Source organism: Gavialis gangeticus, unplaced genomic scaffold (genome assembly GCF_001723915.1).
Source record: "Gavialis gangeticus isolate Ggan-Ray unplaced genomic scaffold, GavGan_comp1, whole genome shotgun sequence".
In the NCBI taxonomy this organism is placed as follows: Eukaryota; Metazoa; Chordata; order Crocodylia; family Gavialidae; genus Gavialis; species Gavialis gangeticus.
In genome coordinates this window covers 82,630,346-82,646,525 of record NW_017729034.1, presented here as the reverse complement: position 1 = coordinate 82,646,525, position 16,180 = coordinate 82,630,346, and the positions used below count along the sequence as shown (strand labels likewise).

At 43.2% G+C, this 16,180-nt stretch overlaps 1 protein-coding gene across 7 annotated transcripts in view; it reads left to right on the top strand.

Annotated features, from left to right (window-relative positions):
- SASH1 (SAM and SH3 domain containing 1) overlaps positions 1 to 12,139 on the top strand; it is a 317,210-nt gene extending 305,071 nt beyond the window's left edge. For all 7 annotated transcript variants that reach the window (XM_019526897.1, XM_019526900.1, XM_019526898.1 and 4 more), the window contains 3 exons: positions 1,943 to 3,051; positions 5,799 to 5,930; positions 8,157 to 12,139. In XM_019526897.1, the coding sequence (XP_019382442.1) occupies positions 1,943 to 3,051; positions 5,799 to 5,930; positions 8,157 to 8,417 (1,502 nt within the window). In that variant the 3' untranslated portion in view covers positions 8,418 to 12,139. The remainder of the gene's footprint in view (positions 1 to 1,942; positions 3,052 to 5,798; positions 5,931 to 8,156) is intronic.
- The last annotated feature ends 4,041 nt before the right edge of the window (positions 12,140 to 16,180 follow it).

The following is a 16,180-nucleotide window of genomic DNA, read 5'->3' as shown; positions in this document are numbered from 1 at the left end:
ATCTCCCTGCCACCAGTTCCCCTTCAGGTGTGGTCCCCTCACTGGGACCTTTTGCTCACACTAGCCCCTGCCCACCTCCAGGCCAGTTGGGACCCTAGGCCCCTGGTTCTTGGGCATCCCTCTCAGTGGGCCTCCTTGCCCTTCTGACCCTTCTGGTCCTGGCCCCCGCCTGGGCCAGTCAAGGGAAGCTCTGGCAGGCCTCGCTGTATGACCCGTACTCTTTTCCCAGGGTCCCCCTCTCTAGGTCCTCCTTTACAGGCATGAGGAGGTGAGGTACCTCACACCATGACTAGTGCCTCAGGGTCTCACAGGGGACTCTCATTCCCCCCCTGGGCAGCAGGTTGTGGTACTACTGCTGGTGTTACATTCGACCCAATCTCTGCCTCCCCACCTTGGAGGACTTACTGGGGTCTGGACTCAGCTCTCTCTGGCTGAGCCCCCTCTCCCTTCACAGGGCTCCACATCACCCTCTCTCTGGGGCTTCTGATCACTGCCCCCTCTCGCTGTGGTTTCACAGCACTGGCCCCCTCTCAGCTGGGGCTCAGATGTTATCTTTGACCCAAACTCTGCCTCCACACGCTGCCCCCCTCTCAACTGGGGGCTCCACACTGCTCGTAATGCCCCCTTTACTCAGGGTCTCGGGGCTTCCCTCCACAGGTGGGCTCAGGTGGCCGTAGCCGTGTCTGGCTCCAACTCCCCTCCTTGGGGTCTCAAACCCCCACAACTACCTCCAGTGTACCACAACCCACCCTAAGGTGAGGGCTAGGGGTTAAGGCGCCCTGACCCACCTTTCACTGGGGTGATCACTGGCCTGGCATTTCCTGGGGGCTTCCGCACCACTGGGAGCCCCACCAGGCCACCCACTCCCAGCAGGGTGTAGTTTTCGGTCGTACCCAGGACCAGAAGCCTCCTACCATCCCCTACAGTTCTTCCCTTACCTCCAGATGAAACTCAGCAGCCTTCAGGCCAGGCAATGTTGTTGCTTTCCTCCAGCAGCCAAACTGCCTCTTTTATATAGGCAGCCCTGAGCCTAAAATAGCTGCCCTCATTAGGCATCTGGAGGCTTCCAGCTCCAGGGCCTTAAAGTGGCAGGCACACCTAGTGCCCTGCCACACTAGGATTAGTTGTGCCCTGAAGTTCCACTTGGAGCACCTCTTCTTTTTGTAAGCTACAATGCATCTGGATGTATACATTTGTATACCTTTATGATAAAATTCTTCTGGTCCTACAAGTAACTCAAGAAAAGGGATTATGCAATCGTTCCAAAACCATTCAAAGTGTTTCACAGTTTTCATTTGTAAGTAGTGCATTCCTCATTTAAAACAAAGTAACTTGGTAGCAGGTTTTGTCATAATTTTGCTTTACAATGTTAGTATATTTTTTCAAATGCAATATTAAGGGATAAACACCTTTTCCCTAAGGGTGAATATTTAAGCATCATAAGAAAACAAATGTGATTGCTTATGTCCTCAAGTATCCATAAAAGTGCCCAAAACTGCCTGTTCCTATGAATTATTTCTCTACAGGAGACAAATCTGTTAGCAAAATTTAAAGATGATGGCCAGCTGGACTTTTCAGATACAATGAAAGAATAGTATTTCTCTCCAATATCTCTCCCTGCTTATTGATGTGAAGTGATTTTTGTTAATTAAGCTGGAAGCTCTTAAAGAATCCTACAAAAATAGGTTTAGGATGGATCTAAAGAGGTCATCTAATCTAGTCTACTGCTCCAGGCAAGATCATCCCTGTGTTAAACCATTTCAGTACAACAAAACCCTTCCAATAGATTTGAGTCTCCTTGGAACAGTAATGAAGTTGCAAAGCAGAGAGTATCTGGACCCTTGTGTTTTGGAGGCATTCAGCGTGATGCAGATAACCACAGTAACTTCTGTTGTACATTTCTTCTACAAAAAATAATGGATTGCAATTTATTTGTGTTTAGGCAAGACTCGGAGGACCTGTCTTCTCCCCACACAATCAGCAAGTGAGCACAGCTTTAAGGGCTTCAACAGAAACCAACTGGCAAATTATCCAACACTCCCTTTGACTAAATCGGTAGAAGCTCTTCAGCAAGGAGAGAAAGAAACCCGACTGAGCTGCATGCATCATGCTCTGAAGAGCAGTGTCAAGCCTCCAAGTATTACAGGTCTGAAGAAGAATCGCAGAAGTTTACCAGTTGCTGTCTGCCGGAGCTGTGAGACTCTGGATGGCACCCAAAATATTGAAATGTGGCCAAGATCTCATTCCCTGGATGATCTCCAAGGAGAATCCAGCACTGACCTTAAGGACATTAGCAAGAAACTAAACTCTTTTCCTCAGGATTCACTAGATGCATCCAAAAAGACAACTGATTCTGTTCTGCCACCTCGGGCCCCCATGAGCTGTAGTATAGCAGGCAACTTACTACCTAAGCAGAGTAAAGGAGCTGCTGATTTTCAGAAGGGAAAAGCTAAGGAACTGGTCTGCTCAGTAACAGAGACTGCTCAGTTCCTGCCTAAAAACTGTGAAGCTCACCCTACTTTAGTTTCACACACTGTAACAAGGACACCTCTGGAAACTCATAGTAAGGGCATTCGTGAGCTTGAAAGGGCTGACTACTCTCCAGTTCTTAAGGAAGGTCTAGGAGCTGAGCAAAAGAGCTCCAGTGAGGCAAGAATGCAGCCAAAAAATCCTTCACAGCCACCACCAGTCCCTGCCAAAAAAAGCCGAGAACGCCTTTCTAATGGATTATATCATTCCTCCGTGCCCCTAAGTCCAGATGCACCAAGTTTGCCAGTAAAAAAGAACATGCCATCCATCCCCATCGATTGTCGTGGAGCACCTGCCAGTAGGCCATCTTCTGAGCCAGACCCTGGTACTCCTCCAAGCCCACTGCCACCATGGCTATCTGAGCTTCCAGAGACTGCTAGTGTTCAGCAGCATGTGGTAAAGCTAGGGCCTGTTTCAGCAAGGAAAATCTCTTGCACTAGAGGAATGGATCTGGAAATGTTGATAGACAACAAGTTGCAGTCTGAAGAGATTGATCTCACGGAGGAACCATATTCAGACAAGGTATGGAGAGGTCATTGCTTCAGCAGTTTAACTATGATATTTACAACAATTTGCTCTTCCTTTATTGCCCTTATTGCCTTATTTGTCAGCAACTGGGCTATTTTTCTACTTGTAAAACTTTAAGAAGGCACCCTACAGCTAGTTTGCTCTTTGTGTATCAGGCCTTTCATGCAAAACCTTTCAAAACAAACAGGTGTTTAGTACCTGGCTTTTCCTGAATTTTGCATCCTTCTTGAGCTGAGGAGTTTCAAGGATGGGCCTGTCTCTTTTTCCAGCAACTGGATGGGAGAGGGAATGGAATCACATCTGCATTTGACAAGAGGGCTGACAGAGGAGTCACTGGCAGACGTTCAGTTACAGGTGCAATGAGATCTCATCTGTGATCTCAGCAATGGTGCCTCCTGCCACTCATGTGGCAAGAGGTGTGATTATGGGATCAGATCCCAATCGCGCCCTATTGTCAGTGTAGGGGGAGCCTGGGATCAGATCCTAATCATGTCCTACTGTCAGTGTAGGGGGAGCCTAGGATCCCTGCAGAACAAAAACCAATCTTTCAGTTAATGGAGATTAAGACAAGATGGCTTCCTGAGCATCCTTAGGATGTTCTTGCCTCTTTGGGTCGCTGTCGGAGGCAGGAAGCTGAACTAAAAGGAAACGCTAGGTTGATAATTTTGAATACAATCACCAGGGCATTCCTAGATTTCCTTTCACATTGCACAAAGAACCAGGAAACCCCAAACTTTTCTGACTAGTTTAGTATTTCCCAACTGAGGTGCTGCAGCACCCTGAGATACCTTGAGATCCTTCCAAGGGTGCTGCAGGGTGCCACACAATGTTAGCATTGCGTGGTGTGCAAATATGATTCACAAGATCAGCCCAGAAGGCACATCCAGACAAGCCCAGCCATGTGGCATGTGGTGCTGCAGACATGTCTGCAGCACCACATGCTGCACAGTCCAGTGTCCTCCGCACTCCAGGGGCTCACTGCCCATGTGTGCGCTGCTCCAGGGTTTTTTTTCCGTGGGTTTTTTTGACCCCTGGATATCTGGGTATTTTTGCTGTGTGGTTTGTTTTATCCCTAGATATCCAGGAGTTGAAAAACCCACACAAAAAAACCCCAGAGCGGTGCACACTCAGGCAGCGCCCACTGCTGAAAAGTGAACCCGGACCTCCCAGAGCCATGCTTGTGGCTGCCAGCCAGGCTCTGCACTGCAGGATTGCCATGGCTGCAGCCCTGGGAGGCCCCCAAGACTCTAGGTAAGGCTGCCGGGGCCTCCCCTATCACCCCAGGGGTAACTTGCTGTGTGCCAAAACGCACATGGCACAGGTGTTCTCCACAGACAAGTAGCTACGGCGCAAGGTGTGCCACTGCTACTTGTCCCCAGGGAACCAAACGTCTGCACTTGTCTGGATGCGCCCAGAGATTTCAAATAGGAATCCACCGTGTCCAAAACCTTCTGTCCTGTTGCAGTCTTTTTGAGTTCTTTGCAACAGAAAGAATTGCTCTTTCACTTTTCTGTAGTAAAAAGGCTGCTTGCAGACATTTTAAGAATTCCCCTAAATGGTGCTTTACTTCAAACTTTGCGTGCTCCCACGCTGAACCCAGCGCATGCCCAGAAGAGGCATCACGTTATTTGGACCCAGCTCACCTAATGTCTGTTTAGATCGAGTGCTTTAGTGGGGCTTTTTTGGCACTTTTATGTAATAGCTAATTGAATCATCTTTAGATAAAAATGCCAGAAAGCTCCTCTGAAGCACCCAATCTAAACAGACACTGCAGAGCTGGGTTGACATAACACACTGCTTCTTCTAGTAAGGCATTTTTTTTGTTTTGTTTTTTTAAACATCTGCAGGCAGCCAAAATGAGTGAAAACTAAGAGCTGGCATTTTCCGAGGGGTTTCTTGAATCTAACGCAGGGTGCTGGAGTCTAAAAAAATTGAGAACCACTAGACTAACCCTAAAATTATCAAAAGATCTAGTCAAATTTAAATGGGAAAATGCATGCTTCCCTCTGCGGGCACTTATATACACATGCTTTGGGAGTGCATGCTCTGAGCGCCACTCTAATGAAAGCATCCAGAGCATGTCATGTATCTGACATGATGAAAAATGGTGGCAGGGCCGCTTTCACTAAAGCTTGTTGAACGAGCTTTAAATACCCTCAGAAGGAAACATGTATTTTCCCATTTAAATTTGACTAGATATTTTGATAATTTTAGGGTTAGTCTAGTGGTTCTCAAGTTTTTTAGACATCAGGCACGATGCATTAGACTGGAGTCTGCTGGGCCATGGTAATTGCCACACTCCAGCAGACTCTGTTAATTGAGTTTGCTTCAATGCGCTGCACATCAGAGCAGCCTCACTGCATGTGTATAAGTGCCCTGAGTGACCAGAGGCAGATTTTGCTGGAAGTATTAATGGCAGATACAGACTTTAACTGAACTTCTGCTGAAGTCAGTGGGAGTTTTGCTGAGCATGCTGAATGGTGAAGGCTACCTGTAGAATTGTCCCAACTCCCCTCTCCCTGCATAGAAACTTTCTAAAGCTAAATGAAACTGCATTTTTTTAATCTCTGGAGAATTGTAGTTGGTCTAATAAAAGATACCAGATTTACCCAAAGAACCTTGTCTGGAGAATCTAATGCTCTCCACAACCCTTTTCATGTTCTGTGTTTTGACCTGTACTGCTTCTATCTGCCTTTCTTTCCATCTTCCATTCTCCTTTACGGCTGCATGGGAATTTCCAGCATGGCCGCTGTGGAATCCCTGAAGCTTTGGTGCAGAGATACTCTGAAGACCTAGACCAGCCTGAGAAGGATGTTGCTGCAAACATGGACCAAATCCGAGTGAAGCAGCTGAGGAAACAGCACCGCATGGCTGTGAGTGTCTCTGCTTGTTGCTGATAAGCACACATTTAATATGAACTAACTGATGGCAAAAGGTAATGGATTCGTCACCCTGGATACTAAAGTGCTTTCTGTGTTTACACAACACACAGCATATGCACTGGCAATACAATCCACCCCTCCCTGATGTTGTGCTGGAGGAGAACTAATTTTCAGGCTGAGATGAATTGAGTTTCCCTGCCTATTCAATTTGTACGGCTGATGAGACTGCTCATGCTGGTATCAACTAATAACAAAAAGGATAAATGAATAGTGCTTTCTCCAGTTACCAGTTGATGCCCATGGGATGGTCTTTGTTTAGGTTGTAGACACCCATCTACTAAAAACTAAAGTGAGTTCAAAGCCATTTCTCATAAGCTTTTACTGCAAAGGAAAGATTTTAGCAAGCATCTCAGTGTCCACTGCTGCCTCTTCTGAGATGTTCCCCTACTCTCCACCTTTTCCTGCCCTATTCCCCACCTTTACATGCCTAGTTTTTTGGCTTATCAAAAAGCCATTTCAAATCCTTTTGTGGTTTTGTTTTTGAGAACTTACTCTGAGTTAGAAAAAAATGAACCAAATGAATGCTCTTGTTACCACAGTGCTGGTATAAGAACCTGACGAATGCAGATGTAGAGATAGATACCCGTCAACCTGGGGAAGACTCGCAAGAGGATACTTCTAGTTTAAATACCTATGAAAAATATGTTGTAGCCTCTTTGTCCCCATTTAGCAGTTCATGAGCTGCTTTTCTCCTGCCACAGTCTTTCATTTAGCATGCCTGTTGCAAGACAACAGCATGTGGCAATAAAAATGTGCCTAGAAATGTTGCTACTAAAAAGTCAACATATTGGGAAGCCAGTGCTCTGTGCAGTGACGAATTACCCTCAAGAGCACAGTTAAATTCCTCTTTGAAAGGCAGATGTTGAGATGAAGGAAAACTGGCATATGGGCTACATATGTGTAGTTAATTACAGCAAACATGGCAATGGTGGAAAAGAACAATTACTGTGAATCAGCATGCAATAGCTAGTGTCCCTTTCGTTACATTTTGTTGTTCTCCAAACACTGATGGCAAATGGAAGACTCTTGCTGGTCTGTGCATCTCCCGATATATGTTAGACATGTAGATACCTAAAGTTAGAAGGGAAGCTGTGTTTGGATTTTGCTCAAAATGTGGACATTGTGAAATAATGAGGAATGTGTGCATTGATTTCCTGTAGCTTAGCAGTGACTTCAAGCTGGTGCTCATGCATGATGGGATAGGACTCTGAAAGCCTGAGGTCAGTGTCAGATTTTCTTAAAATGGTGGCATTCCTCTACTGATGTTTGGGGAAGTCCTTTTAGTGATGTGTAGGCCAACAGTTACTAACAGTGCCACTGTTTAAATTGTATTCTTTCAACTATAGGGATACAAGTTATGATCAGATGGGCAGATCACAATAGTGCCTTGGGAACTAATTAAAAAGAAGAAAATGGGTGACTGGTAGACTACCCTCTGGTTAACACAGGCAAGCAACCTTTCGCCATTGCAGGCCACTGCTTGCTATCCAGTCTGTACCATGGACCAGACCCCTGCAGCTTCTTGGCAATCGGCAGATGTCACGTTGGGAACAGATAGACAAAGGCAGGCACTGAACCCTGGAGATGCTGCTTCTGGTGTGGCAGCAAGACTACACTGAATGTGGCAGACAGTAAGACCCTGGGGATACTTCCTCTGCTGCTCAAGCTGGTCCAGGCTGCTGATTTCCTAAGATGCCACAGGCTGGATCCAGCCTCTTCATGGGCCAACCTGGGTTAACATAGTACAAGAGAAATAGCTATCAAAATATCCCTTTTCATAGACTCATGGAAAAGAGGGCTAGAAGGGACATCAAAAGGTCATCCAACCCACTGTTATGTTCCAAGACAAGATCAGCTATACCTAAACCATTCCTGACAGATATGTGTCTAATCTGCTCTTGAAAACTGTTAGTGACACAGCCTCCCTAGGTAATCTATTCCAGTAGTTCATTATAGTTAGAAAGTTGTTCTTTTTGTCATGTCTAGCCTAAATCTCAGTCATTATAATTTCAGCCTATTACTTCTTGTCCTATTTCCAGTGAACACAGAGAACAATTTATAACCTTCCTGTTCTATCAAAGTATTGCAGCTTGAGGGGAATGGAAGTTCAAACTGGAAGTAAGAAAGGGTTACATTTTGCTTTCTGTCTTTGTCCAGATTCCAAGTGGAGGACTTACTGAAATCTGCCGAAAACCTGTATCCCCTGGACATATCACCTCTATATCTGAATGGCTGGTTTCCATTGGCCTACCCATGTATTCCAGTCCACTCACAGAAGCGGGCTTCAACACACTGAGCAAAGTGCCTTCTCTCTCACAAACTTGTCTTCAAGAAGCTGGCATCACACAGGAGAGGCACATAAGCAAGCTCCTGGCAGCAGCAAGACTCTTGAAACCTCTCAATCCAGAGGCAATCTAACATGTTCTGGAAGGTGGTGCTGTCTGGTCGGGATCCCTGCTGCTTCTTACTGCACCAGTTTTGCCCAAATTTCGCCACACAGCAAAAGGGATCAGGCAAACAGATCCCAGGGATGGGCAAATATCCTCTTCAGAAGATCTAAGACTTTCCTATTTCTGCCTTTGGCAACTAAAGGAGAAACGAAATAACCACCAGGTAACAGAGGTGTGGTACTTCATATCTCCCTCTCCCCAAAGAAAAGACACAGCAACAGAATATTGTCAGTTCTTAAAGTGCAGGGGGCTGGCCCCAGGCCCTATGGGGGCTCAGGGGGGGACTCTAAGCCTAATGGTACCCTGGCAGGTTCTTCCCAAGTTATTGGAAGCTGTGCCAGTTTTAAGTCCTGATTCGGTGAAGAGGTCCCTATGAATGAGGGGTTTCTAAAATGCTGGACTTCAGGTACCTAGAGTCAGTTCTGAATGTTATGAACAAGTTGAAGTGCAACTCACAGTAGAAGCTGATTTGCAAATCTTGTTGCGTTTTGTTTGTTTGTTTGTTTGTTTTAGCAATCAAGTGCTTAAATACATACCCTTCTCATCCTCTCTGTTGCTTGGTATGGTTCCTCTAGGCTTAGCACCTTCGGCTAGGCCAAAGTAATGGACTGGAATTAGTTTACAAATATTGACCATTTCTGTTGCTCCTGCACAACTAACCTGACAAACTAAAAAAAAAAAAAAAAATTCCTTTTTTTGTACAGAACAGAGATCATTTTTATAACTGCTTTCTAGCAATCAGCTTTTTAATTTGCCTTAAAATAAGCTTGCAAGCAGTTACCTTGTGCTCACTTACCTGTGTCCATGTTTCCCAAGCCTTGCTTCATCCTGCTGTTGTTACATGGCACTTAGGGCGATTTTCAGCTAAAGCTGCTTTTATAAATTGTCTCATCGTAACATCTTCTGTCTTCTTATAGAGGTGCTTTTGCAAGTGCAGGATTATGCTGGGTTTTGGGTGTTGGGATAACTACTTTTTCGCTGCGGTCTACATTTGTTGTTGTTACTAAAATGTTCAAGATATCTTGCCTTGTATATATGTAACTGCTTTTCATTTTAATCATATTTTGTGTACTGTGTTATATTGTCAATCATTATGCTGCAGCTTTGACTTGGTATCCTGACCATATCAATCCCAAACATTGTTTACTTTAAATGAAAGTTTGCCCGTGGGAAATAAAAATGCACTGAAAAAACAAGCTGTGTCCCATAGAAAGTAATTTCACTGCATGGACAGCCTCCTTCTCATATTTTTATGCATTTCCTTGTAATTTTACAAAAACTGATGTCCCCCATTATTAAGTGTTGAAATTTCTTCTTATTGGAAGAACGTATTGTTCTGGAATGGTGGACAAACCATATTTGTCCATAATAGGATGATTCTATTTTCTGCCTAAAACAGTGTAAACTCTTCCATTCCCATATGTGGATACTGACAGATTTTATTTTTATATGTGGGCACACACTTTATATACCAAATACAGATCATCATGAATAGTATTTAACTAGATCATTCTTAGTGTCTATATTCTACGTCTGTTTGTTTAACTTACAGTATTGCCAGCTCTTCATGATAGAGCAGCCTTTACTTCGGCAGGTAAAGTGAGGGAGCTAGTATAGTGAAGCGAGCACAGGCATAGGAATTTGCTTGTGTTACCAACTCTTCTGCCAACTTACTGTGTGGCTTTGGGCCAGTCACTTCATCTGTCTGTGCCTCAGTTACCCCACACATGAAATGGGGCCAGTGAAGCTTCCCCTCCTTGACAAAATGCATTCAGACAGGTGAATGAAAATGATCATTAAGTGTACAGTTCTTTATTATTGCCAACCCTGTTTTGAGTCAGAGGTGCTGTGCATTTTACCTAAGTCAACACTTTTACTCTGAATGTGATGCTTAGGTGGTAGTTTTACCTACGTAACTTCCAATGTCACCAGCCCTGACTATTTTTGCTGTGATCTCAGTACTAAATTCTCTCCTCAGAACAACATACCAATGTATCCAAGATAACTGGTTTACTAAAGTAACCCGAAATTGTTCTGCCTCCAAAGCTCCTCTGGATTTTCTTTAAAATGTTGTTAGTGTGTTGTTCTGAGAGAGTGGATGACAAGTCAGCTTTAGTGTGGCAATACCAGGCAATGGTTAACATAATGGGATGTTTTCCACAGGTGGCTGAAGCCTTAGAAAATAGCGTGGGCCTCAGTTTTTTTATAACAATGACTGTTCTGTCACCCCTCTCTGAGACTCGAAAGGAAGCCAATAGAAAGCAGTATCTGGAAGGAAACTTGAGATATCCAGGGATGCCACAGAGCTCAGTAATAAGTTAGACTGGAGTGTACTTGTTAGGGGTGAGGTGTAACGGGCAGCTTAATGCAGAGTTTGAATATGAAATGTTGTCTGATTTGGAAGGAAGAAGACGTCCACTTACTATGGGGAAGAAAAGTAACAGCAGAAAAATCCCCAACTTTAATATGTTTTTGTTGCCTGACTAATATCAGAAGGAGATAGCTACAACAGAAAAAGAAACAGTTCAGATCTCTGAACCTGTCCAAGTGCCAAATAATCTTTGTAATGCCTATGCCTTTTGGATGATTGCATAGCATGGGGAAGTCGTATCACACCCATCTGAGCCGGCTTTGAATAGCTTGATTTTTTGTTGTTGTTGTTTTTAATATTGCTTTTCTGATCTGGTTTTCAGATTGTGCTATTTGATCATTTTTAGTTGAAATTTTAATATATATTTTGATCTAATAAAGGCCTTAAATTTCTCAGTGTGAGCTTCTCCTATTGAGGTTTCAGGGACCTGTGGAGCTCAATGAACAGGTAAGGGATTGTGTAGTGAAACAGTGACCTAATCCTTATAATTTCTTCTTGAAGTGGAGCACTCAAAATACAAGCTAGTTTGTTGGCTGTCGGGAAGCACAGTAGAAGCCTGCTGATAAAAATCTTACTCTGCTCTGTTCAAGACTGTTATGTATCCACTGTGTACAATTCTAACTTGAAAGACTATTCGGTAAAGGAAGCAGCAAGCACAAATTTATAAACAAGCAACATTACTATTGTAACCTCCTATTAATATGCCTTGATCACTATCTGAGTAGCTACAAAGTTCTAAATGTCCCAGACCCTGTGCTCTTTTATGAGTCTGGTTTTGGATGCAAATGGGAGCACTGACATATAATCAGAGGCATTACGTGTTATGTTATTCAGCCAGGTCATCGTCCCTAAGAGCAGCAATAGAAGTCAAATCACCAAGTCATGGCTGTGCAGTTGTACTGTATTATTTTTAGAATAAATAATACTTTTGTCCAAGATACTTTTATCCTTAATTGACATCCTCTGGGTAAACAAAACTGTCAAGCAAGTTCTGTAACAACTAACAATGTTGCACTTTCTGTATATGAAATCAATATTTAAATAACTTATTTTTCTCCATTTGCTGTTCTTAAATGATGTAAGTAGCTGTAATATACCAGTACTCAATATGTCCTTGCAGTTGCTTCAACCCGAGAAAGCTGTGTATTGTAAAGAAAAAAAACAACAAAAAACAAATTATGAATGTGTAAAGATTATTGTGCTGTTTCATTTAGCAAAAAAATGGTTGACAAAAGGGTTTTCCTGTGTATCAAACTTGTCTATAATTATATGTCATACTGTTCATAGACAAAAAGTAAATAAATTTACTCAGTCTCATATGTCTCCTCTCTTTTATTTTATTTTTTTTGAACTCCTATATCTCAAAAGTTGACTAGAATGGAGAAAGCTGTTGCTGCTAGTTGAAAGAAGAGTAAAGAAAATCTTACTGTGATTTATTTTCCCCAAAAGAAGCCAGGCTTGGATGGTAATGTATTTTACTGGACCAACTGTATAGGTAGGAGAGAGGTTAGACAAAGTTTCAGGTACAAAATACCCTTCCCCTCCCTCAGAAGAAGATAGTTTCATAGTTTGATGATACAGATGATACAGCCTAAACTGAATACCAGGTAAATTCCTTTTCTTTAACTTAGTGGTGCTCAGCCTCTGGCCTGCAAGTTGAATTTGGCCTATGGGACCATGTCATCTGGCCCAAAGGGCTCCCCATAGGTCCAGAAATTTGGCAGCAGAGGAGCAATGGCAGCATTAATTGCTGTGGCTCTGGAATCTGTGGCAATTTATGCTGTTACCACTTCCCCACTGCCAAATTTCTGGACCCATGGGGCAGATGATGGGTTGTAAGCACATAAGGTTGGGCCATGACTGGATCCAATGTGCAGAGTCAGGTCATTGCATGGGTTCAGGCCACAGCCAGATCCAGTATGATACTGACCCCATGATAGACCAACCCTGCCCATGGGATCCAGCCCACAGACTAGCCCCCCCCAGCCTGTGGGGCTGGAAGGTTGAACACAACTGGTTTAATTCAATAATGTAAATGAAAATGGTCATTTAAAGAAAAAGAAGAGGGCACTATACCTGGTGAACAAATAGAAGCTATCAGAAGTAGTTATGCATCTAGTAAAGGGCAGTTGAACTACATTCACCAAATTACACACAAGACCATTCAAAAGAAGAAGAGTCTTTATTATGAGCTGCCAGGCATAAAACACTAATTTTTCCCAACTATATAACTAGGCTAATAAAAAACGTTACCAAACAAACCTTCCTTTTCATACATTTGTTGGACTGTGACAGCTACACCGCCATTCTGACCCTTTCTCTGAAACAGTATACAGCCATGATTTTCATAGCTGAGTACCTCATGTCAGTCATATGACTATTTTTCATAGGTGCTGCGTGCTTCAGTATGTGTTGTAGATGTTCATGATGCTTGAAAATTATAGACAGCTTTTTAGGTGACTAAGGACCAGATTCATAATAGGAACTACATGGGCAAACTTCTCATGGAGCAGGATGGCTCCTTCAGAGAGTTTGATTTAGAGGTCTTCAACTGTTCAAAGTCTTCTATGGTTTGAGGCCACCTGAGTGGTCAGGTAAAGACCTGCAAGCAACCTGGTCTTTATATAAGTGGTTGACAAGCAACTCCAGAGATAATGTTACCCATAGGGATCAAGTAGGTCCTTGCAGATCAGGGGAGATAAACTGATTTATGCTAAAATGCTTTGTTTTTCACTTGGAGTAATTAAAACCCAGTCCCAAAGAAAAGGGACTGAAGTCCTGTGCTGCCTGGAGTACAACAGGAGTCAGTGGTCAGACTGGATCTGACAGCTTTGGAAGACCTTTCCATTCATGTAAAGCTTAGTAATGATTTTTCTTCTGTTAGAAGTCATGAGCACATTTTTTTTTCGCCAATAGCAAAACAAAGAAAGAAAAAAGAGGAAAAATACGCTCCAATATATAGAAACTATTGGATAAAATGAGAATGGGGTCAAACCTCCTAATAAAACCAAATATTCTTTAAGGGAGAAGTTTATTTGAACAAATCCTTTTGGAAGTTCAACTGTCAGGTCCAATCTGGGTCAATTTGAAGTAATCCTAAATTTGATTTCTATCAGTTAAGAAACCCTTCCAAGAAACAGTCATGCAGTACATGTGCTACTTTACACATGTTAATAGAACTGTCACTCTGAACTATCATTTAAGCCTTTTATCACTGCCTTCCCTGAAAGCATGATTTCTTGTGTGAACTCAAACAATGCGACTCATTAAAGGCTTCCATTAAAACTACATGGACTTCACAATGGCATGAAATTAGCATTTGTCTTTCTACACTGTTATCCATTCCTGTTAGCTTTATAGAACCCGAACACATATTAGCCACTTTTTATGATGAATAAAAGTGATCTCAGGCCAACCCAGGTCCCATTTTACTGGGCCCACAATTCCCCCCCTGAAAAACATTGTGATTCAAGATTAACAGTTACTCATATCTTGATCAAGGAGTGCATAAATGAAAGGTAAGAGACTAGGTCCACCTAGTGCTTATGTGGGACCTTACTGCTCATGTAGGAATGAATCTAACCCCAAAGTGTAGACTTTCTAAAATATTACTCAGTTTCTCTCTGCACCTAAGTTTCCACCTGTAAAGTGTCCTAGGCTCCAAAATGTCTAATCAGTTCACATTATGCCTAGAACTGTTAAGTCCTGATGGTGGACTCTTGGCTCAAATCAAAGTCCTGGCAGTGTTTCCTTGCCTAACTATAGAAGCCTAACTTGGTAGGGATTCTCTGAGTACATCTATTAAATCAGCCGTGACAGAAGGTAGGTGGTGCCTTACTTTTGCCCAACAGCTCCATGCTCTAAACTTTCATCCAACACGTGGAAGAGCCAGGTTCAATGCCCTCTTTGGTCTGTGGGGATCTGAACTTTCAAATCTCCTCTCCCGAATTTATGTCTAGCTCCTGTATTATAGGGAGTTCTCAGTAAGTGCCTGTCAAAAGTGCCTTCTGTTGAATCTGTTCCATTTGATATAAAATAATTAAATATTGAGTGAGAGGGCAAGTGAGTACTTGAACATGATGCTATAACCTCATAAGGCACTTACTTTAGAAGAAGGTAGACTTGGGTTCCAGCCCCAACTCCGGCAAATCCTTAATGGAACATACTTAACCATTCATTACGTTGGCGTAGGCACTTAACTACAGCTGTGGGCTCATTTAGAGGCAGGTACCTCCCTGCAGCCCAAAATAAGATGACTGGATTCTTGAATGGGGCCTGGGGCTCTCTTGAGCATCTCTTATGATTCAGGCAGCTTCCTCTTCAGGAGACTGGTGTTTTTGGATCCCATTTGTATACAATTAACATTTCCCACAAATTATTCAAGGACCCTTGGTACCCACTAAAGAGCTCTGGACTCCACCAAGGAGCAAGACAACTAAAAGATAGTCCTTTCATGGACCTAGCCGAATGCGTTCAGGGCAGGCCACATCTGAGTTAGTAAAGCTTGGCTGGCCGGCATTTCAAGTTTGGTGAATTAAGGCAGGCACATGGCTTGGATCCACACAGTTGCATCATCTACTTCCACTTAAGCAAATCCTCTAGTCAAAACTATTCAGCCTTGCTAACGATAGCACATAGGATCAGTGGTGTTTACTGACTTGTCAGATGCAATCTTTTTGTCTTTCTCCCTGTTAATCTAGTTCAGTTCAGGGCCTATACCAGTTACCCAACGGTTGCTGCCATGCACAAGTACCAGAGGGCGCTGCTCTGCTGACCAGAAAGGAGAGTTTGAACTTCCTGCTGGTGGAAACTGCCTCAGCTGCCCCATCTCTGGAGTAACAAAACAGAAATAAAAACAAAACAAATGCAGAACAACATAAAAAGCCAGCATGCCTGCCATTCCTGCACCTGGCACGGTGTGACACTTCGCTTGCAAGACTGCTGCAGCCTGTGATCACTTAAAGAGCAACTGAAACGCAAAGCCTATGAGCATTGCTCTTTGCTAATGCTGTTTACCTAGCAGCGTGCAAGCACCAGAAAAAATTACCCCCGATTCCTGAAGATATGACAACAGCTTTGGCAGATGAAAGAAAAAAACCTCAAGGCAAAAAAAACAAAAGCAGCTGTTAAAATTTCTCCTGGTAATTCTCTTACACAAGGAAACCTCATCTCCATGCTGGGGATCATACACGAAACCTTACAAAGGTTTAAGTGGTTTGAATGTAGCATTATACATTCCATTGCAACTCCATAAGATGAACATTACGGTAGCATGGTTAAGTGTGGACAACCCAGTGATAAAGCAAAGATCCTTGTGATCATAATTCTGCTCCTTTGTGTTTATGCTCTTCTGTAACACA